The sequence below is a fragment of the Diospyros lotus genome, chromosome 11 (genome assembly GCF_014633365.1).
Source record: "Diospyros lotus cultivar Yz01 chromosome 11, ASM1463336v1, whole genome shotgun sequence".
In the NCBI taxonomy this organism is placed as follows: Eukaryota; Viridiplantae; Streptophyta; class Magnoliopsida; order Ericales; family Ebenaceae; genus Diospyros; species Diospyros lotus.
Window position 1 is genome coordinate 30,659,181 of NC_068348.1, and position 23,400 is coordinate 30,682,580.

Below are 23,400 nucleotides of genomic sequence, written 5' to 3' on the forward strand. Positions count from 1 at the left end.
TTCTACCATTGCAATCAAACGCACCCTAAGTGAAAACTTAACATATTATTGATAATTTTCAAGAACTACAGCCTTCAAAACGAAATGAAAAATATACACAATTTTTATTAGTTTCAATTTCTTCAAAAGTTCTTAAATTTTTAAAAATATAAATAAACAATCTCACTATAGTCTATTTTTTGTTTTTATTTTAAAAAATAATAAAACTGAAAAGGAAGCGACTAGCTTTGTCCTACTGGCAACTTTTGAGTTGAGTAACCTACTATTGTAGCAAGAAGGTAACCCAACAAACCTACATCACCTAAAAGACAATTAACCAACCAGAGTAAAAGCTTAACAAAGCATGCTTGTAAAATGAATAGAAAAAGAATCCATTACAAGTAGGGGCTGTGCTAGTGTTAATTTGAGTGATGGACTTTAAGTACCCTAGGCACTAGAGAAACAACTCCAAAAAGGAAGTCATTTATGACGTGGTCCAAGTTCTAAAGCCATCTCAAGTTCTAACACCCTGTCAAATGCTTATCAGAAAGATTGTGAACAACCTTTTCAATGCCCCCTTAGTTGGGGCATGAAAAGCATTTGGCACCTTTCTATATAACAACAACAATCACGAGCCTAATCTGAGATGGTCACACAAGTGTCATTTTCACATCAGCGCTTCTTAGGTAATCTCTTTCTAATCTTCAAAAAAGAAAAAATTACTACGAGCAACATTATGCAAGGCATTGAACTAACAGGAGCAGAACCACAAGCAAGCACAGATACCATACCATACATACAACAACAGTTTTCTCTACCTCCCATTGCCCCTTAATCACCATCATAATTGGAAGTTCAATGCCCCAACCTAAGCTATAGCATCAAATTTAAATTTTATGAACGACATTCCAGGTTTTGCTCCTAAATTCTAAAATTTCAGAAAATGTTTCTTGATATGGCAAAATATGTCAACCAAGTGCCAAGTGCTTGGCTCAGAATCTCAAGTCAAGATCCATCAATAAGGAGAGAAATCACAAGTTATGTTTAAGATATACATGCAAAAGAAGGGTACCCTGATGGAGGATAAAATCTACACTCAAGAAATGTGATACCTAGAGCAAAACGGATAATATCAGCATCTCAGTCTAAATCTAGTGGTGCTCCATCTCAACAAACCATGTCAAGTAATTGGTCTTATGTCAAAATTGTTCAGCAAATTACCGTTTAAATTCCATTTATTTTACTTATCCGAAATAATCACTGCTTTTTAATTGTCCGGTGATAAATTTCTTCAAGCAAAAACCATAAACCCTTGACCTGAAAAAGATCACATCATCACACATTCAATATCAAATAATGAGAACCAGAGCAATGCCTACTACAGAAGCAATCCAAATATGAAGAAAGAAAGATATATAAGTAACAAGGCTCTGAAAGTTCACCAACAGGTGGTTCCACATACACTCAAAAAAGTATTAAAGAACAGGAGCCGGAAACGAGCGTACACAAATGTTTAAACCTAAATATGGGAAATCTGAGATTCTTACTCAACTAAAATTACATGAATTTGGCTGGCTTTATAAGCAACAGATCGGACCTCGTACCCTGAATTTCAGCAAGAAAAAAGAGTCCTGGCTAGTAGACTAACAGATAATGGATAGGTTACACCCTCTCAAAACCCAAGTCCAAATTCATCCAAACACTGCATGCATTTCTTCATTCCTACTCTCCCTCTTGACATTATTTTGCTACCCTGCTCCTTAAAATGAAATTTTTTCTGAACTTTTGAATTAATGATAAACAAATTAGGCCTGGGAATCACTCTTCTTCCCGGCTCCATCCCCTCCTTCTCTCTCCTCCAACAATCTCCCAGACTCGTCGTCAGCCTGCTGAGCCTTCTTCTGTGCTTCCTTCGCCTTCAAAGCCTGCAACTTGGAGTGATTGTAATATGCAACTCCCAGAAAAGCAAGCCCATACCCAAACAAATTGACAGGGGTCACAGTGTCCTTAATCACCGACCAGGAGAAGGCAATCAACAACCAATCCTTCACAACTCCAGCCACATTCATCGTCAACGCCGAGGTCTTCCCCACCAGCAAGAACACCGCCAGATTCAGCGCGAAAGCGCAGAGCGAATTGGTCCCAAATATCACAAAATCGAAGTGGAAGCTAGAGGACTCTTTCAAAACAGGGAATTCAACGAAAATCCACGGCACAAACAGGAAAACCAAACAACACGGCGCAACATAGTACAGCGACGTGATCGGATTCAGCGTTATACCTTTGGAGGTGAGAAGGATCTGGATCATCACCAATCTGGTGGCCTCGAACGCCACCGCCCCGAGCTGCAGCATAACGCCCCACGAATCGAACTTCGCCTCGCCGTAGGCGGCGATCGCCACGCCGATCGAGATCGAAATCATGTTCGCCATCGTGTCAGTCTTGAAGTTCTCCTTCTTAAACGTAATGCCGATTGTGTAGACTGCCACAGGCATTAGGGCTTTAAGCATCTGGATGAAGGAAACGGACAAGTAGATGTAAGCGGAGTTGGAGAGCCAGAGAGAAAGCGAGTAGAGAGCTCCGATGGGGAGGACGGAGGAGAGGTAGAGATCGCGGGACATGGAGACTGGCTCGACGAGCTTGAAGACGCGGACGCAGAGGACGGCTAGGGTAGAGCAGAAGGTCATGTGGATCATGGTGAGGGAGATGGGGAACGGCCAGTTGTACAGCTTTCGGTCGAGGATGTACTTGTTGTAGACGATGACGGTGAAGCTGAGGAAGATCCAGATCGCGACGTAGGTGTAGGAGAGCAGGATCTTCTTGATCACGCCGTTCGAGAGCGCGCCCCCTTTCCCCATTGCGGTGGTCTTGCCCGCTCCGGATTGGGAAACCCTCGCGGCGCACGATAAGCAGGAGGCCGCCGCGCACGACAAGCAAGCGAAGATGATGAAGAAGAAGGAGAAGCAGCGGTGAGAGGGAGATAGAGATAAAGAGAGAGAGAGAGAGAGGGGCTGAAAAGTCTGTGGAGAGGAAAACGCATAGAATGGTTAAAAGAAGAAGACAGGTGAAGGATTGGAACCTTATTGGGCCTAATGGGCTTTTTGAGCATTGGGCCTCGTGGGACCCACCATGGCCCACTAGCGTTCCAGATCTAAGTTCCAACCTGTTAGATTATTGGCTTGCCAGCTGGAGGGCATCCTAGTCAAATTCCTCCACTTTCCGATAAAAAAAAAAAGAAAAATCATTTTTTCTTCATTCTTACATGGTAAATTTCTTTTCTAATTACATTTATACCTTTAAAGTTTAGAAAAATTACAAAAATTACTTTGAACTTTTGAAAACTATGAATATTTTAATATTTAAATATTATGTTACAATTTTACCACTATTGTTAATTAATCTTACTCATATATTAAAAATAACTAAAATACCTTTACACTTACTTTTTTTTCTATCCCTTATTAAATTTTTATCTTTACAAACGCAAGCATTTAATTTCGTCAAAAATGAACTCTCTCCCATCAAATAATTTGATGATTGTAATAATTTATTAAATAATTTAATAAGTGTATTATTTTGGAAAAACAATTGTAATATTTTTTTAAATTTGAAGTTTGACGGGGTGGAGTCACGTGAGCGTTCCCCCGTTGCTGATCTAAGTAGCGTGTCGTGCGTGTGTTGCTCACGTGACGCTAACTGTCCAAGCATACGTTACGCGAAATAAAAGTGAAATATATTGATATTTTTGCATGCAATATGCACTCATTAAATACTCAAAATATGAAAGACAGAGACAAAAACAAAAGCGTTACGGTCCATGAATTATGCCATTCACACGTTATACGACTGGAATATCATATTTAATATTTTAATAAAATAATACAAAATAAGGGTAAAATCGTTATTTTATATAAATAAAGGAGTGAAGTTTAACTTCCCTTTGTTTCAAAGAAAAGTAAACCAACTTTGTGGTTAACTTTTCCTGTTTTAAGGATTTGGTAATCAATATTACTAAGTTTTCCTTTAAGGATTAAGCAATCTCACTATATTATACTTAGGATACATGTTAAGTGATTAGGTCATGATAAATTGAGATTCACACCAATAAATCGTGACTTCAGCTCTTTGTCATGCGCAGTGTGACAAAATTTTCACCTGCGATTTACTTCATCTGTTGAAATCTAGAGCATGAACGATGGGAGATCGCGTAAGAACGATAATACTAAGTAATCTCATTGACATCAATTGGACAGGAATTTTGCAGTGAGACAAATTCTCTACTTGTAATTTATCTCTTATGTCGAAATCGAAGACATGAGCGACGAAGGATCGTGCAAAAGCGATAACCCTAAGTAATTTCATTAATATCACTTGGATAGGAATTTCACAAAACCTTTTACTATTCTTAATTAATAAAAGTAGTTAACAATAATTTACATCTATTCAAGAGATTAGATCTCGAATTTTGACTTGCAATTCATTTGTTCGACCGTCTCAGACCGAGTCTGATAAGCTGTAAGTTTTTTAGATGACGAGACCGTCCCAATCGAAGATTATGTGATGATGAAGAATCTCTGAATTTTTTATGTTAAAAAAGTAATTAACAATTATTTTGTATAGTTTATGGTTATAAAAATAAGTTTCTTATCAATTCAGCCGGCAAAGGGCAGGGCTTTGACTCAGTAGTGAGCAGGTAGACAAACATGTGATAGCATATTGCTTATTGGGTGAGGGGACACATGCTTGGTCGCTTCCAAAGTAAATTATTTCTTTCTTTTTACTCTGGGCAGGTATTATATGCCTAATTATATTTTAAGCCCATATATATATTACTAGAGTTGTTAGTTGTGCCCTAAGTACGTTAACCCCATTACTAACTCCAACATACTTTATGCAAAATTAAAGTGAAATTTATTATCAAAATATTATTTTACATTTATATCGCAATATTTTTACACACATAATTATTGATAATTTTTTAATTAAAGGGAAAATTCATCAATTTTTGTATAAAAAAATTGGTATTATAGGAAAGTAAAATACAACCTAATGTGTAAAGGAGTGAAGTGCAACTTTTCTTTCTTCAAATTTGTTGTGTCCAAACACAAAATAGGTCAAAGAGGAAGAAGTCCTAAAAAGAAAGTCAGGAAAACCTTTCCAATAGAATAATTATTGAGAAACTAAGAAGTCATTCCCGAGTACCTAAGAGATCTTTTAGAAGTCTTTTCCAAGTTCAAGAATATATCAATTCATCTACAATATCTTTGCATATAAATATAAAATAGATGGTCTTAAAATATGTAAATACTCTTCCATCTATTAACTTAAATTTTTATAAATAATAAATTAATTCATTTGATCGAGATAGAAATATGATTAGAACTTTATTCAAATTATACTTATCTTGCTCTTATATACTCTTTTGCATAAACTAATATATCTATCAAAGAGCTTGTGCTAGAGACATCCTATGACCCTAACTGCTTTCTCTTTTACAGGTTTTTCAGAGATCAAATATTCAAGACAAACACTTTTTGCAGTTACAAATTTATTGCTGTATCACGACAATAATAAAATTAAAAATTAACAAATTTTGGGATTAAGTTATTTTCTGAAAATGCTATTTAGAGACTTAATTTTAAAATTTAAAATCGTATTTATGCTTTAATACATTCTATTATACATTATATTAATATAAATATATAATATAATACATAAATACACTTATGGCTACAAATAACAATTTCATTTATCTCTCGACATGTATCAAAGTGTGGAAGAAGCAAAGAAGTTTCCTCATCAGTTTCGTTATTTTTTTTTATTAAAAAATAAACTTCTTATCAATTCGTCCGGCCGGCGAGGCCTTTGGCTGAATAGGTGGCGCATGTGATGGCATTTTGCTTATTTGGGTGTGGGGACAAATGCTTAGTTGCTTCTAAATTAAATTATTTTACTTTGGGCTTGGGCAGGGGCAGGTATTATTATATGTCTAATTATATTTTAAACTTGTGTGTGGATATATATCTATATATAGGGCTGGCTCAAGGAAGGCTAGTGAGGCAAGTGACTAGGACCCCCAAAATAGGGGTGTCCCAAAAAAAATTTCAAAAGCCAGCTATTATTGTCTAAAATTGTTCTAATTTTAATTGATAATTAAAAAGAAAGAAAAATAAATAATTATAAAAAATTAAAATTTAAAATATTTTTTTTATTTTTTATTAAAGGGTTGGGCCCCTAAATTATTAATGGCCTAGCCCCCTAACACCTCAAGCGGATCCTGTCTATATACATACACTTTGGGGGACTAAAGGTCAAAACATTAAGTGTTAAACTCTTATTATAGTGGGATTTTAATTCTTAATAGTGAATTCAAATGGTTAAATTAGTATTTGATATTTAAAAAGTGGGTAGTAAAAGAGAGAAATTAGTAAGTATTTAGATGTTAAGGAGTACCCTTTAAGAATGCTATTGTTTATATAGTCCTATCAAGAAAGGATTTGAGCGAAATCCTCAATGAGATTTTTCTTTGTAATTTTTGGACGAGACTCTTAAGCATATTTGATTTGTGTCTTCTATATCAATCACAAGATTTTGAATTGTTCTACAGCCCAACGGGCCTACCGAGCGGCTCATAGAGAGGGGGCAAAAAAACGATTTTGCCCTCGCCCACTTTGCAAATTTGCAAAGTGGGCCACTGCCCCCCTCGCTCTGTGTGTCTTCCTTGCTTGCCATGGCCACTACTCGCTTCTCCGTCGCGCCTCGTTGCAGTCGCCCAGCCTCGCCTCCGTCGCCATTGCCGCCTCGCCTCATCGACAGTCGATGCAGCAACTATCGGCGAGGTGAGACGAGGGTGGGTGACTGCAACGAGGCGCGGCGAAGAGGCGAGCGGCAGCCATGGCAGGTAGGGGAGACGTGCAGAGCAGGGGGAATCCATTGGAGGGGAAGAGCAGGGCGTGGGGGCAAAATGGTCTTTTTGCCACCTTTCGGTAAATTCGTCTAGCTCTCTAGCATTTTCTCAAGATTTTTTGGGATGAAGATGACTTGTCTGACAGGATAATATGATCATGACACGTGGCATTGTATAATGGGGTTGATGTGTTTTCTTATTGCAAATGAGAGTAAAACTAATAAACACACACTGAACTTTAAAGTTATAATTATTTATTCACTGAACTTTAAATTGTAATTGATTATTTATTGAAATTTACTCAATGTTAATCATCTATCACTCGTTATAATTCCTTCAACTATTACAAACGAAAAATACTAACGAAATCTGACATGACTAACAGAATCTGATGTGGCAAAAATTAATTTAACATACACTCATTGAACTTTAAAAATGTAACTACTTACTCACTGAATTTTACTCAACGTCAACTATCTATCGCCCCATCACATCATCGTCTGATCTTGAAACATATTAAAAAAAATTTGTATGCATTCAAGATCACTTACTTTTCAAACTAAAAGTTAAAAACTAAACTAATAATTCAAATTAAAAAAACTACTAATGCAAAAAAAATGTAAAAGATTGTTGGTTTTGGGGATAGAAGAAATATAATTTTTGTAACCAATTTTTAGCTCTTGGTCTCATTATTAAATACATTTTTTGTGAATTTCGTTGTTCATAATGGAGGTAAAAAAATTTAAGTAAATATATATATTTTTTTACTTTTAGTTTGCATAAGTAACTTTTTTAATTTGAATAATTAGTTTAGTTTTTGGATTTTAGTTTGAGAAATAAGTGATCTCAAATGCATACAAAAATCTTTTAAAATGTTTCAAGATCAGACAGTAATGTAACGGGATAATGGATGGTTGACGTTGAGTAAAGTTTAGTAAATAAGTAGTTATATTTTTAAATTTCAATGAGTGTATGTTAAATTAATTTTTGTCACGTTAGATTCTGTTAGTCACGTTAGATTCTGTTAGTTGACGGAGTAATAATAAGTGATGGATGATTAATGTTGAGTAAAATTAGTAAGTAACTAATTATAATTTAAAGTTTAATAAGTAAATAATTATAATTTTAAAATTCATTAAGTGATTATTAATTTTACCCTTCAAATAGTGATGCTTAATTTCTAAATTTGAAATAGTTTAAACTTCCATGGAAATAGGCTTTAGCCTCTCTAAAGTGGGATTTGGCAGGGTGTGTTTGGGGAGGCGGCATCAGGTCGTAGAAAAGCTTATCTATTCTACCAAATCTATAAAAGTTGAAAATAAGTCCACTAGCTGCCAAACGAAACCTTAGACTTTTGTGTGTATCAAAGTCCCCATCAATGCGTTGGGGGAACACATAGCGGCTGCACCCATAAGCCTATGATTTAGAACACTTTCTTTAATGCTATTAGGTAAGAGTTTGGCTTTTCGAATTATAATTTTAATATTATTATGATTTATCTCATGTGTAAAAGTTTTATAATTATTTTAAATTTAACGCTATTATTAGTAGAAATATTTTTAAGTAAAAAAAAATTCAAGTAAAAAGTCTTTAAATTCTAAAAAAAATTTACTCGATGATAATTTAGAATGAACTTTTTTAGTGTATTTTTTTTAAAGACGTCATCTAATTATTGTATATAATTATATAATTTTTTCTTATTTATTTGTTTAGAGAATTTTTTTTAATTGTTTGTTTAGTTTTTTGTTGTGATACTCGGGATATACCCTAGCGTTAAAATGTAGATGTTTTTGTAATTTTTCATTTAATGGAATCATTATTTATAAAAAAGCAAAAAGGATGATTTTAGCAAAAAATTAATTGCTTTTATAAAAAAAAATGGAAAAATGAATACTTCTACCAATTGATTGGAATTTTTCAAGTTAAAATATGAGGGTGATTTGACAACATAAGGTTGGCCTCTGTTGTTAATTGGGCACTAAGTTGATGCATCCAATCCAAAACCTATTCTTCTCCACTTAAATTGTTAGGTGGATTTTGACATTTAACCACCCACTTTCCTAGAAAAAAATATATAATATTTAGAGATATTTATACATTGATAGTTTTAAGTTTTGTTCGTGTCCTTTTCAAGTATTTTTTAGGCGAATAATCGAGTATTAACATTACAAAGTTAGCATTCATATCAAAAGTCTTCGGGTGTTTAGGGATGTTGAAGTGCGGCCTTTTGAAGGCTTCCTTTGACATATGTATATTATTATACTTTTAGAAACATTTTTTATTTGTTTGTTTTCATTCTTATTTCTTTGTTTGGTTCTTTTGTTGTAAGATTCAGAATATGGCTTAACTTTAAACCGTAGATATTTTGTGTTTTGTTTCAATGAAATTCTTATTTACAAAAAGAAAAAAAATCTTAAAAGTTGGATTGTAATTAGAGTTTAAACTTTTCGAGATGAATTAGGAATCTGCCCATTCCTTGTTGACTCTGCTTCTTAATTTTGTGCTTATTAGGTCTTGGAAAAGGATGGCTTTGGCTTCATTGACTCCAATGTCTTCTTGCCCTCTGATTATGGCAATGTGGTACCTGTAATTGATGGTAACTGTTCACAAGTCCAATTCAGTTTCAGATTTTAATTTTTGTTTCCTGACTTTGTTTTTAATTTAAATACAAAAACTTTACATGTTATTTCACAACTTCGTTCCTCCTCTTCCCCTCCATGGAAGTAACTAAAATCATTGAGTTTGAGTCCGAGAAGAGCAAGATATTGGTGGGGAGGAGAGGTAGAGGAAAAAAAAAAAAAAAAACGAAGAGTGTGTTTAATTGCACACATTTATCATAGAAAATAATCAAATACTCTTAACTTTTTTATGGAAAAATGTGTATGGTAGAAGCATTTAAATTTTTTTTTCATGGAATTCATTTTCCAAGAAGGTGGGATGATTTTTGTTTTCTAGCCAATATTACTTAGAATTAAATTATAGGTAATGCAATCAAACACACCTGAAATAAAAATAGTAAGAAACACAAACCCACAACAATAATGGAATGCCTCGAGTAATCAACCCATTTGCCAAGCAAAGTTTTACGAAATCTTTCCTTTTTATCTTCAATTACATATGAAAATAACTTAAGAACTTTATTATGGCCATCTCTCATTTGTTGTCCACGAATTTTATTATTAAGAAGTAAATCCATAGCTTCTTGTACAAATTTCTCTTGGCATATTTTTAATTCTTATGGTATAGATCTATTTAGGTTATGTTTGATAGCATTTAATTGGAAAGGAAAACATTTTTTCACTTACATGAAAAATAAAAATCATCTCCCCCTAGATGGAATTTTTTTATAGAAAATAGGCAAAAATATGTTTTAATAATTGTACTATGAAATTCACTTCCATAGAAAATATAGTGTGTCAAACATCAAAGATGAAATTTAATTCATTATATGTGATATTTTCTATGTATTTTTCATGGGTGTGTTTGATAGCATTTAGTTGGAAAGGAAAGTATTTTCCAACTTGTATGAAAAACAAAAATCATCTCCCCCTAGATGGAATTTTTTTATAAAAAAGAGGTAAAAACATGTTTTAATGATTGTACCATGGAATTCAATTCCATAGAAAATATAATGTGTCAAACACTAAAGATGGAATTTAATTCATTATATGTGACATTTTTCATGTATTTTTCATGGGTGTGTTTGATAGTATTTAGTTAGAAAGGAAAGTATTTTTCAACTTGCATGAAAAACAAAAACCATCTCTCCCTAAATGGAATTTTTTATAGAAAAGAGACAAAAATATGCTTTAATGATTGTATCATGGAATTCAATTCCATGAAAAATATAGTGTGTCAAATATAAAAAATAGAATTTAATTCATTGAATGTGACATTTTCTATGTATTTTTTATACTATCAAATCCACCCTTATTATTAATAGATTGATAAGAGTGTTGTTACGATAAATAACCCTTCTATAGAGTTAATTAATATCCAAAGTCATTAATTTATCCCATCTATCTGAATGATCATTTGAGTGTTTTTATTTATTTTATTTTATTCAAAAAAATTAGCCCAAAAATTGTTTTTGGTTTTCCTTTCTAAAATTTGAAAATCAAACAGTGAGAACTCAATAATAAATCCAAAAGCCCTAATAAGAAGCAGCATTGAAGCTGCTGCTTGATTGGTTTTGGGGAACTTCTCAAATATATAATATGAGCTTATCCAAGAATCCCATTTTGGTCCACAGATGTATGGATGTTTCCCTTCAGAAAAGACCTCCCCCAAAAGACACAGATAAATACATAAATAACAAGTAAAAGCAAAAGCATAAACCTGTGGGTGATCCCAGATTCTCTTATTCTCTAATGCTTGCTTCTCTGGAACTTTTCAATGGAAACAAACAGATATGAAATAGAAGTTTACATTATTTGATATTTTGGACATATATTTAGTACTTTTTTACATTGTCCCAGTGAAGGAGGACTAAGCCAAAGCATAATGCCAAAATACCAAACATCACAAAACATGCCATTTTAATTTTAATTTCACCCACTTTAGTTAATCAAGCACTACACATGAATTGATCAACTGTGTTTGGTGGCCTACTCTGTTCATGTTTAATTCCACCATCTTCATCTCCCATCCCCTCCAATGGATGCCCTTTTAGAATATCTCCACTTTTCAGCCTTCCCCCACAAATTCTTTAAGGTTCTCCACCAACACCCACCCCCCCCCCCCACGCCTCTCCCCCTCTCTCCATACACATATGATGTTAATCATTTTGGGGCCTCCTTTCTGTCTTTGTCCTTGTAATAATCTTCCTTGACTCAATGGGCTTTTCCTGGGGCCATTATAGCTTCCCAGTTGTTTCACAAGTACTGAGTTTTGCTTTCAAATTAGCCATGCGTGCTTTTCACAGCATTATTTCTCATTCTTAGTAAAAGGGAAGAAAAAAAATTAAAAAAAAAACTTAAATATAATATGAATTATAAAAACGTCATAAATAAAGACGATTATTGAGTAAATTCTCATAGCCAAACTCATATGGCGGGATAAAGGTCTCATGTTAATATTGCCACTACTTGTGATTTCTTTCTCTGCTACAGCGGGCCCTTCAATAGGCCCATACTGATATGGGCCTGGCCCAAGGACATCAAACCAAACAAGGCACACTCAACCAATAATTTTCTTTAAAAAAAAAAAAAAGAACAAATGACAAGGCAAACTCAATGCTAAATTCATCAAACGGTGCATCCCATTTGACAACACTCTATTTTCCATTTTTACTTTCAGTTCAGTGTTTGTTTTTGAGTTCTTTACATCTAGTATATATGTACAAGAAAAAGTAGACAATGCCTATTCAATGCTCAGTATACTAGACAACTACTTCTTGCAGTGAAGTAGAGTTAGAAAAATGGCTAATGGAAAGGCATAGATAGACATGAAGAGCTTTGGGGGAGAAGGAAATGAAAACATCACCACTCTGAGGAGCTGGGCTCTGCTTTCTCCCACTCTTTCGAGCAGACAAGGGCGTGCTCAAGGCGGAGGACTACATTGCTCATGTCTGGACGTTGATTCCAGTCGGCATTCACACAGTCCTTCGACAAGAGGGCCATCTAAAAACAATTTAGTCAGAAGAAAGAAACAGAAAGAACAATCAGAACACAGTGGGATTTAACAAGGGGCAAGAAGGTGGTAATGTTACAAACTGACGTATGATCCAGTTATACAAGCCCGATAAATAATATGACGATATGAAACTGGCATATTTCTTGCAACCTCTTCAGTCAAATTGTGTTAGAATTTTAAGCAATCAACACTGTTAACTAATCAATGAACGATATCAAGTGGCTAAGAAAGTGACAATCGTCGGTACATGAAACAATATCAGACGAGAAAAGTGAAAGAAAAAAACAATTATGAAACTCAGAAATCAGTCAAAGTAATGGAAAAACCTGCAGAAGTGAGCCTCTGTGGTATTGGGTGAGAGTTGGATCAATGCTTTGACTCAGCTTTGTGAAGGCATCGCCGTTTTCCAAAACTGAAAGCACCTGAAAAAGCACGATATTATTAGGGACAATAGTGTTAGTATCGACTACGCTCACATAATATACCAAGCATTAGTTTGAGAGAATACCGATTGATAAGCACAGGGACATGAACAGGCACACAGAAAAGAAAAGAAGTGAAACTTCAAATGTTGTGAAAAATAAAGAACATGGCATAAACAGCTGTTGGTTAGTCAAAAAGGAAGTAAAAACAATCCAACAACATATGATCACCGGAATCCGCACAAGGCCTACCTTCTCTATTCACACCAATTATTGGATTTTATTCACCAACACTTCTGCAATACTTGTTACTGCAGTCTTAAATTTTATTCACTTACTAGTTGTAATTAGTCCATGCGGGAACCAAATTCTATCATGCATTAGTTCTACTGAAAGAAAACCTAATGAAAACTTACATAATCCATCAGAGAACAACGTTCAACATACTGCATGCTTCCAGTACTTGCATCCCTACGAAGTGCTGGTAGGCCCGTCAGTAGTTCCATAAGAACAACTCCAAAGGCATAAACATCAATCTTTGTGGTAACACACCCATCACGGGCATATCTGATTTTCAAAAATGAACACAGACAGAAATCTTGCATTCAATAAAATAAAATTACATCAGAAGAACCAAACTAATAATTTTTTTACAACTGGATATGAGCAATAGATCATATAGATTAAAGAATGAACAAGGTCACGTACTCAGGAGCAAGATAACCAAATGTTCCAACAATTCTAGATGCTGTAGTTCCATTATCTGGTGAATGCTCCGATAGTTTTACCAGCCCAAAATCTGCAATCTGCCAGAAAGAAAATAGAGGGAAAAAAAAAAAGAAGAGAAGTTACACTTTTTACTAATAGAGAATCATCATCATCATTTTCTTCTTCTTCTTTTTAGGTAAAGATTCTTCTTCTTCCTTTCTTCCCTTCCTCCTCTCCCCCCCCCCCCCCCCCCCCCCAAACCCATAGAGGACAAAATCAGCGGTAAAGTCAGATCACATTCGCCTACAACTGTTGCATTAGTAGTGATTATTGATGGGCAATGCCCAGTGAGTATTCCCAAAATGTGAACATAGAATAAGTTCCAAAAAACAAAGAAGCCTCCCACCCAACTGATGCTAGATGTGTAGCACAAGTCCAGGACCTTAAGTTTAGGATTGTGATTGACATATAGTTTCAATGTTTCACTTTATTTTGCTTTTCATTTTAAATCTGCCTACATGTGTAAAAGTCCATTGAGTCAGTCAAATAAAGTGATTCCCACTTCTAGATTCCACATTCTATTTGCAACAGTCAGGCATCAAGGTTGGTAAGAATGCTTTTACTAATGCTTGTATGTGCTGTGACTATCATAGTAGGACCGTATTTGGGTCCAAAAGCAAATTGCTTCTTTCATGGTACAGTGTTAGTGAGCTCTTGCCGGTTCCTCTCTCTCTCTCTCTCTCTCTCTCACACACACACACACACATAATTTTATGAATTTTTTGGAATTTGTTTATTTCATATCATAATGCATATTTCAGTATCAAGTTTGATCAGTGAATTAAATGGACTTCAAAACCCAGTGATACCAAGTCAATCAACACTTTGAGGCACAAGATACTTCAAATCTGAGCAGGATTACTTAGAAGTAATAATTTCTTATACCAGCTTCAGCTTGTGTGGGCTCTGTAGTCCTAATATATTGTAGAAAGTTGCCAATTTTAACTGGAAAAAGAATTTCTATATGAATCTTAACCTACAGATCTCAAGTATCTATTTCTTTATCTGTCCAATGCCATGTTTCAATTCTACATGGCAACATGAGACTTGTAAAACGGCCAATAAATAACAAACCTTTCAGATTCCCCTCTGTTTTTCTAAGTTTTCTCTCTGTACAGAATAACATTCATGTCAACTAGTATGCAGAGTGATAGTATTAAGAAAAATAAACTTTAAGTGATGTCAATAAATTGACCTTTGCATGGAATCCAGAATCTAAAAGAATATTGCTTGACTTCACATCTCGGTGGATGAAGGATGGCTTCGTATTCAGATGTATATACTCAAGACCTTTGGCAGCGTCTAAAGCAATTTGAACTTGCATGATCCAAGTTAGAGGTTTATAACCTGTTGATGTATCAATTCTTAGCACTGGAGTAGTCATCAACATCATAATTCTTAACTAAAAGCAGGTCAAGTCAGAGATGGATAATGAAATCTAACAATAATAGTCATCATTATGATGGATGTTGAATATTGATTCAAAGTTGCTGATTTAGTGGGTTGATTGGGTCAAAATTGTTAGTTATGATTGGGTCTTTGATTCTGTTTACTGATTTAGTGGGTTGAGATAATTTTATTGTTTTTAAATTTAAGTCCAACAGTAAATTTTATTTTCTTGTTATTCAGTTGACATGTATTGCCTATTTAAATGCATGATGATGTGAATAAAAATAATGAGGTTACAGCCTTCACATTCATGTATTTTTTTCTTTCTATGGCTTTTGTTCGTTAACTTCATAGCTACCAATGTCTCTAAAATTCCAACAATGGTATCAGAGCATTCAATGATCTAAAGGGACTTGTGAGAGAGAACCCATCAACGCCTTTTTTATTTCTATGGCTTCCACCAACACATCATCTCTTTCACCACCAGTTTTTGATGGAAAAAATTATCAAGTATGGGTTGTCAAAATGAAAGCTCATTTGAGAGGTCTCAGTTTATGGCAGTGGGTCGAAAGTGAAAGGGAGATACCTCCGCTTGGCAACAATCCTACGCTCAATCAAATCAGAGCTCGTGAAGAAGCAAAAGCTAAAGCTCCAGCTCCGAGGGCTTTATCTCAATTACACGCTGCTGTCTCCGAATCAATTTTCTCAATAATCATGGCTTGTGAAACGGCTAAGGAAACATGGGATGTATTGAAAGAGCTATATCAAGGGAATGCTAGAACGAAGAGAATACAAGTATTGAATCTCAAAAGAAATTTTGAGATTCTTAGAATGAATGAAAATGATACAATCCAAGAGTTCTCTGAAAAACTAATGATGGTGGTAAATAAAATTAGGCTTATGGGAGAAGAGCTACCTGACAGCAGGATCGTAGAGAAAGTCTTGATAAGCCTACCTGAGAGGTTTGAGGCAAAAATCTCCTCCCTTGAAGATTCAAGGGACATTAGCTAAATTACATTGGCAGAATTAATCGGAGCCTTGCAAGCTCAGGAGCAAAGAAGGATTATGAGAAATAAAGAAAGTGAAAAGACGGTGGAGGGAGCTTATCTTGCCAAGAGTTCATCGTCAAAGAAGAAAGGAAAAATTTCAGAATGTGACCATTGCAAAAAGCCTGGTCATGAAGAGAAAGATTGTTGGCACAAGGGGAAGCCTCAATGCTTCCAGTGTACAAGATTTGGGCATTTGAAAAAGGATTGCAGATTTAACATGAAAGAACAAGCAAATACAGTGAAGGCGGTTGAAGGGGCAATTGAAGAGGAAACGCTCTTCTAGTTGGTGAGAAGTGCACCAAGAAGAATTTTTTGGAGAAAAGTGCTCCATGAAACTGAATTGAGTTTTTTTTTCAACATTTGAAGAAAGAAGTGAAGAGAAGTGCTTTACAATTGGGAAGAAATTTGGAGAGAAGTGCTCCATAAAAAGTTGAAGTTTTGCAACTTTGAATCAAGGAGGAATGTTGAATATTGATTCAAAGTTGCTGATTTAGTGGGTTGATTGGGTCAAAATTGTCAGTTATGATTGGGTATTTGATTCTGTTTACTGATTTAGTGGGTTGAGATAATTTTGTTGTGTTTAAATTTAAGTGTAGCAGTAAATCTTATTTTCTTATTATTCAGTTGACATGTATTGCCTATTTAAAAGCATGATGATATGAATAAAAATAATCAGGTTACAGCCTTCACATTCATGTTTTTTTTCTTTCTACAACTTTTGTTCATTAACTTCATAGTTACCAATGTCTCTAAAATTCCAACAATGGACATAACTGCTGTGTCCATATAATATTTCTAAGATATTTGATACTTTTTTGCAATAACACTGCAGTATATGTCATTGACTAGTCAGAAATTCAAACCTCTTTCAGTGGGATTGTGGAGATGACTGCTTAATGCACCATTTTTGGCAAATTCATATACAAGAAACAGAGAATCCCCACCACCTGTGTATCCAATAAGCTTGATCTATTTTTGAAGCCCAGGGGATAGAAAAAAAATTATTTTAGCCAAAAAATAGGCCCAAGAAGAACAAAAAAAGACCAACATAAATCCTAATGTGCCATTATCCCACGAACATTGATTGAAGTAAATACATGAAACTATTAAAAAGAAAATTTACCGAGTTTGTATGCTGAACTCTGCAAAGAATATTGATTTCTGACAAGAACTCTTTTGACTTTGTGTTTTTCATCTGTTTGATAGCCACATCCTATAGTCATATGGGAAAAAGCTGTGAATAAATATCATCATACAAAACAAAAGTCCAGCAGTAGAACCATATAATCTTCCATGCTTACATTTCCTCTTAAATTTCCCAGGTAAACAGATCCACAAGATCCTTGGCCAATCTTCAAAGACGTTCTGAAATTTAAAGTTGCATGACAAACTTCATTGTATGAGAAAACAGTTGTTTTATCATAATTGGAGGGAATAATGGTTTCTTCTGATTCTGGAGAAAAAGAAACCTCACTAGAATCAATTAATTAGTTCTATAGTAACTAGTAAGCACTGAATACCATACAAAGGCCAAATTAGCATTCAGAATATCTATAATGTATATATAAAGTTAAATCTTCACAGTAAAGATGTATTTACTTCTAAGGGAATATGATAAGTTAAAGTATTTCAATCCCCCTGTAGACCCTTGTGATGATCTAGGTCCCTTCCTCCTATAGTAATACCTCCACAGAACAATAATAGCCAACAATATAGCAGTGGTCACAGCTGCCACGAAAATTCCAACAATAAGCAGGCACGACTTTGATCTTCTTTTGACCTTAAGTTCTGCATGTAGGAAACAAAAGGAAACTATAAATATCATGTTCTATCCATGTAAAAAATGATTGGACTGTACCACTGATATACAAATAATCCCATTCCTAATTGAGATAAAAAGAAAAATTGAAGGGAAAATTATTAAACATGAGTAATTGCAAGTAAAAAATGACTGGACTCTACCACTGTTATATAAATAATCTTGTTGCTAATTGAGATAAAATAATTGAAAGGAGCGGTATCAAACATGAGCAATTGCAAAGATGAAAGTGTATAATTTTGAAATTCTAAGCATGGCATCTTGCTTACAACTCCCAGGTGCCTCAAAGAAGAAGGTCATGCATTCCCCACCATCCATAGATAGACAAAAATGCACAAGTTTTCTCTCTTCTTTCATGGGTAGGAGGAAAAAGTTGTTCTGATTGTCTACATAAATGATAAAACTTTTACTTTGCTGAAATAGAAGCTTCTGTGAACAGCAAAGAATTTCCTAAACCAAGCAAATGGAACAATTTCCGAGAAAAGTTACAGATGCAAATATTCCCATAAGACGAAGGACCAAATGAATGGATAACCAAATAATTATAGAATTTTGGCACTAGAAAGCATACAACTATAAAATGACTCAACTATTCAAATTATCAAAATAATCTTCTTACATATGACCGACAACCGAGTGTCTGAGGAGCTAGAGCCGTATTGATTGACCTGACCCTGAGCAGGGAATACATGGAATTTTCCCTGATTCTTTTCTGGGCAGCCAAGCACACATTAAAAGGTGCCAAACTCAAATAACTGTCATCTTAGAACTAGGAACTGCTTCCTAGAGAATCGCAGATCTAAACAAATTCAAATACTAATAACTGATATAACTGACAGAAAATAGAAAAATAAACTGACAAAGGAAAACAGAAGATAGCAGAACATTTTAAAACATAATATTAGGACATTTAGCTCTGCCCTAAGCCTTCTTCTTTCCATGAGAATTTGCCACTAAATGGATCCACTTTGACCAAATTTGACCGATCTACTTGCTGTCCGATAACAGACACAAACTAGAGACCTCCATTTCTAAACCATTTAATGAGCATACAACATCTCAAGCTTTGATCCCACTAAGTGGTATCGGTTACATAAGTTCTAGCTCTCCAGTTGTATTCGTAGAAATATCCTCTATAAGGTCATTATATCTCATGTTATGTTACCATGTTTTTTTTTTTTTTTATTTGTCTTGCCCTGGCTCTCTTTCTACAAGCTTCTTCCATTCCATCCACTTGCCTCATAACAGACATGACATATTTGAGGGGAAGAAGAAAAATAACAGCAAGAGGAAAAGGGAAAGAAGACAATAACAGAAGAAGAAGTTTATTGCTCACCTTTATAGTCAATTAAGAGAAGGTATTTAAGGCCTCCTGTTCATAAATGCCCATTCAAAAGGCAAAATGTACAATTAGCAAATGAGTTGTAATATTCATAATAAATAAGGTAATATAACATTACATAGTTTGAAAAATTGATTAAATTAGAAAGTCTTGTGTCCCTAGTGCACAAGGCTCCCTTTTTGTGAGAGCCAAGGGGGTCAAGGGTGGGTCGTTTTTCTACCTAGCCTTACCCTTGCAAAAGAAGTTGTTTTTACAACTCAAGGTCTCAAACCCATGGCATTCCATTCCAGTCACAATGGAGCAACCTCTCAAAAAAGTGTTGTGTAATTGACTTAAACATACTCATCAAGAAATCCAACACAAGCAATTTTCTTTTAGATATGATACAATGAAAAGTCCATAATGTTTGGAGTAAAGAACATAAACCATGTCAACAAAAATAATATTTATATTCGTATTCAGACAAGAATGCCTCATGTTTCATTAGTGTTACATAGCAGAAAGGCATCTGCCTGCCCTATTTCCCCCTTCTAGACTATGTCCTTGGAGACAATTTTGAACTCAGATCTGAAAACAAACCAGACGAAACCGAGGACAGAAAATAATCATGAGTATAACAAACATATTACTAGCTAAAGATTGTAAAAATATGAAAATGAGTTTCACACCTGGTTTTGGGATGAAAATTACATCTCCAGCATGAATGAGCCTTGGGTTATCCAACTTATTCAACTCTTTAGTCTTCTCTACACTGGTATTAAATCGAGAACAAATTGTAAAAAGCGTGTCACCACTTTCAACTCTGTAGCTTAGGACCTCCACTCCCTTAGAACAGCCACACAAGAGATCTAAAGTTATAGTTAGTGACTCAATCAACGTTCTATCATTCTTCTTCACCACAAATGACCCAAATTTTTCGTTGATGCTCTCCCATGTATCACCATGCTGGATTGTATAGTCAGCATGCCAAGTGAACTCGCTGTGACCAGCAGGGCAACTGCACTCTATCGCAATTGCATAACCATTGACAGTTCTATTGACAGAATTGGAATTAACATGAAACAAAGAAGTTGTCTCTTCAAGGGTTCTCGGACTTTTAGGAACATAGTATAGCAAAGCATGACATGATTCTGATAGAGACACATTGCAGGGAATAGGATTCACATGAAAACAATGGCCAAAACACAAGAGGAACATAAAAATCGCTAAACCAGCCAAATTTTTCACATAAATGAAGGCAGACCACATTGTTTCCGGTGATAAGTCTTAAAAACAATTTTACAAAATGAACAAGTTCTAAAGGAAAATAATAGTAAAGTACGTTGCTAATACTTTCATCTCCGAAGATCATTCCCATTAGCTACAGAATACATTGGACGATAAATTACCCCCAAATCTTCTTAGCAGCCAAACAAGAAATAAGAACGATTTGAAATTCGAGACAAGACAATGAAGGCAATCTATATAATCACAAACTCTATTCGCACAACATAAAAAGGCATGACTATATACATTTAAGAGCAGCAATATCATCAATTCGTATCCAAAACCAAGTTAGCAACAAGGAAATAAGCCGTGTTCAAAAGAAAAACTCATACAGTAATATACAAAATTAGGGCTTTCACGAACTGGTGACTTCAAGAACATAAAAAGAACATTGCGCCATGGCAATGTTTCTTTAAAGCTATTGCAGGAATATGCAACGAAAATTTTGACTGTTTGGACACTGTATCTGATGGTGAGCTTCCAGAAGAAGACACGAGAGATGGTCCAAGAAGAACCACTGACTTTGAAGCTGTGTTGACGAGGTTTTGCGCCATTTGGATGATCAAGACGAAAGGTGAGCGTTCTTCCAGAATACAGATTACAGAGTACTGCCACTGCTGGCCTTTGGTTTCTATTTTACTATGAATTTCTGGCTTTGTTTGGAAGAAAAGAAAAGAAAATTTTGTTGCTGTCCCTTTCTTCGCTCTGATCGGTTAAGTTCGGTTCGGTTGTTATCGTAATCTGTTAAGAGAGTTTCAGTTTACTACCTGACTCAGTAATATATTAGCCGTTTTTAGCTAACACTTTTGAGTGGAGACTGCCATTGTTATAGTTGTTGAATTGAAGACGTAAAGGTATTGAGTGACAATAACTTCATTATTATAGGTTCAATTCTGGATAAATCTATACAAATCGACTTGTTAGGGTTCATGAAGATCTAAATCACTTCTAGATAATTTTGGGTAATTTGAAAGTTTCTAAGTATAATTTGGACAATTGAACTAGAGAAGACGTAATTTTGGGTGATAGAAGTTGCACAAATATCGAGTACTATTTAAGAAGATTACGAGTGTAAATGAATTAATATATTCGGTGAATAATTCGTGAATGAATTTGGTTTAAAGTCATTTATGTTCGTCATTAAGAAAATAAATGAATGTAAATAAAAATTAAAAACTTGTTTAATAAACTAGTTGAGTTTGGGATAGAAGCTTATTTTATTTGTTTATATTTATGAATAAACTCTTTTATAATTCGTTTAAAGTTTGTTAAAATTCATTTTTTGTTTATTTAATAAGAGTATGTATATCTTTAAGATGTTTTAAGGTTTATTTTATTTTTTTCTTGCATTGAAATCAATCATTTTATTAAATAATATAATTATATTAACCAATATTCATTAAAAAAAAATAGCTCATTTATAAATATTTATTGTTGAATAAGAAACGATTTTACTTATGAACAAAATCTATAGTTTCTTGTTTATAAATAAACTCAATAATTTGTTTGTGAATGAATTTGATAAAAAGGTCGAATTCATTTTGTTTAACTTAATCAGGCTGATTTTAAACATTCCTTATAGAGTTTGGCTCATAAACGAGCTAAACTCGAGGGACATTAAAAATAAATAAATGAGCTGAACCCAAAGAAAATAGACTCACCTTAACTTGGCTAAGTTATGTGTTGTATTATTTTAAGCAACAATATTATATTAATGTATTATACACTTATATTGATTAGACACTTAATATAATATATTAATGAAAGAGTATTACACAAAGTATAAGTCTTTGAGTGTTTTGAGAGATATATTAGCATCTCAAAACTAATGTTTTAAAAATTGGATCGGACCGGCCGATCGGACCAATTTAATCGAGAATCGGTGGCCTATCCGATCCAGTTTAACTTAAAAAGTCAAACGTCTTTTAACCCGGTCAAAATCCGATTGAATCGATGAACTGGAAACCAGATTGACCTCAGTTTTTTTCACCTGTCACTTATTTTTAAATTTTTAATTATTAATTAATTATATGATAACATATATAATAATTATATATAAAATATTAGTTATATATTAATTAATAATAACATTTCTCATAATAATATATAGAATATTAGTATTTTAAATATATATTTAATATATATTATTTAATTATAAAATATATATATATGACATCATCCGATCGGACCACTCCGATCTAATCGGTTGGACCCAATTAATAAGCCGGTTCGCTCTCCGATTCGATTTTTAAAAAATTACTCAAAACTTCAACAAAGAACGGAATTTGTGGTTCAAAATTAAACAAATAGTATCTTTTCCGATGATTGTTATAAAGGTGGAAGAGATTAAAAAAAAATGCCAAATGGTCTGGAAAATTATTAAATGTGATAAATCACTATCTTTCAATTATTTTAACAAAATTTCCTTAATTAGACGAAAGAAATTTCCTGTTTAATGGTGTAAAAATTTCTCAAGCTTGCATTAATGCCAGCGGCTACTGAGCCCTTGCAGATTAAGCTGCTGCCATGGCCACAGCTTGTGGAATCAAATGAATGGGAAAGGGCTCCACACAGCTCCAAGAGCAGTGTTGACAACGAGGTGGAGTGAGTCTATCTCGTTTCCGACTTCGAACCCTAATATTTCATCTCATACGTCATTTGTCCTGAAAAGGGAACCCACCCTCAGAGGAAGATAAATAATCCTCACTTGTAAAGCACTACTCAACTCTTCCTATGCTTAAATTAGTCAAAAATATATAAGAGAAACTTATATATCAAAAACAATGAGAAAATCCCTATATTTGTATCTAATTATTAGAATAAAT

The 23,400-nt window shown here is 34.2% G+C and overlaps 2 protein-coding genes across 9 annotated transcripts; both read right to left on the reverse strand.

Annotated features, from left to right (window-relative positions):
* Positions 1-1,377: 1,377 nt before the first annotated feature.
* Positions 1,378-3,019, reverse strand: LOC127813175 (probable sugar phosphate/phosphate translocator At5g25400). The gene has a single exon (XM_052353986.1). The coding sequence runs from the start codon at positions 2,835-2,837 to the stop codon at positions 1,785-1,787; it is 1,053 nt and encodes a 350-aa protein (XP_052209946.1). The 5' UTR covers positions 2,838-3,019; the 3' UTR covers positions 1,378-1,784.
* Positions 3,020-12,225: 9,206 nt separating this feature from the next.
* On the reverse strand, positions 12,226-21,424 carry LOC127813682 (lysM domain receptor-like kinase 3). Of its 8 annotated transcripts, none has more exons than XM_052354788.1 (11): positions 19,978-21,422; positions 19,304-19,339; positions 17,834-17,936; positions 17,450-17,513; positions 17,272-17,361; positions 17,012-17,117; positions 14,906-15,057; positions 13,651-13,748; positions 13,359-13,509; positions 12,847-12,942; positions 12,226-12,507 (listed from the first exon to the last, which is right to left on the reverse strand). In XM_052354788.1, the coding sequence occupies exons 1-11, from the start codon at positions 20,555-20,557 to the stop codon at positions 12,367-12,369; spliced, it is 1,617 nt and encodes a 538-aa protein (XP_052210748.1). In that variant the 5' UTR covers positions 20,558-21,422; the 3' UTR covers positions 12,226-12,366. The 8 variants fall into 8 exon arrangements, 3 of the variants coding, with proteins under 3 accessions (XP_052210748.1, XP_052210745.1, XP_052210747.1); XM_052354785.1 differs by having other exon boundaries at positions 17,450-17,601; positions 17,748-17,936; XM_052354787.1 differs by lacking the exon at positions 19,304-19,339 and having other exon boundaries at positions 17,450-17,601; positions 17,748-17,936.
* Between the last annotated feature and the right edge of the window lie 1,976 nt (positions 21,425-23,400).

Excerpts from the sequence above, each read along its gene's own strand:
- LOC127813175 (XM_052353986.1), bottom strand. The coding sequence starts at position 2,837 with ATGGGGAAAGGGGGCGCGCTCTCGAACGGCGTGATCAAGAAGATCCTG.
- LOC127813682 (XM_052354785.1), bottom strand. The coding sequence starts at position 20,557 with ATGTGGTCTGCCTTCATTTATGTGAAAAATTTGGCTGGTTTAGCGATT. Across the intron at positions 17,362-17,449 it reads TGGGAAATTTAAGAGGAAAT|GATGTGGCTATCAAACAGAT; the intron begins GTAAGCATGGAA and ends ATATGACTATAG. Across the intron at positions 13,510-13,650 it reads TTTGGTTATCTTGCTCCTGA|ATATGCCCGTGATGGGTGTG; the intron begins GTACGTGACCTT and ends TTTGAAAATCAG.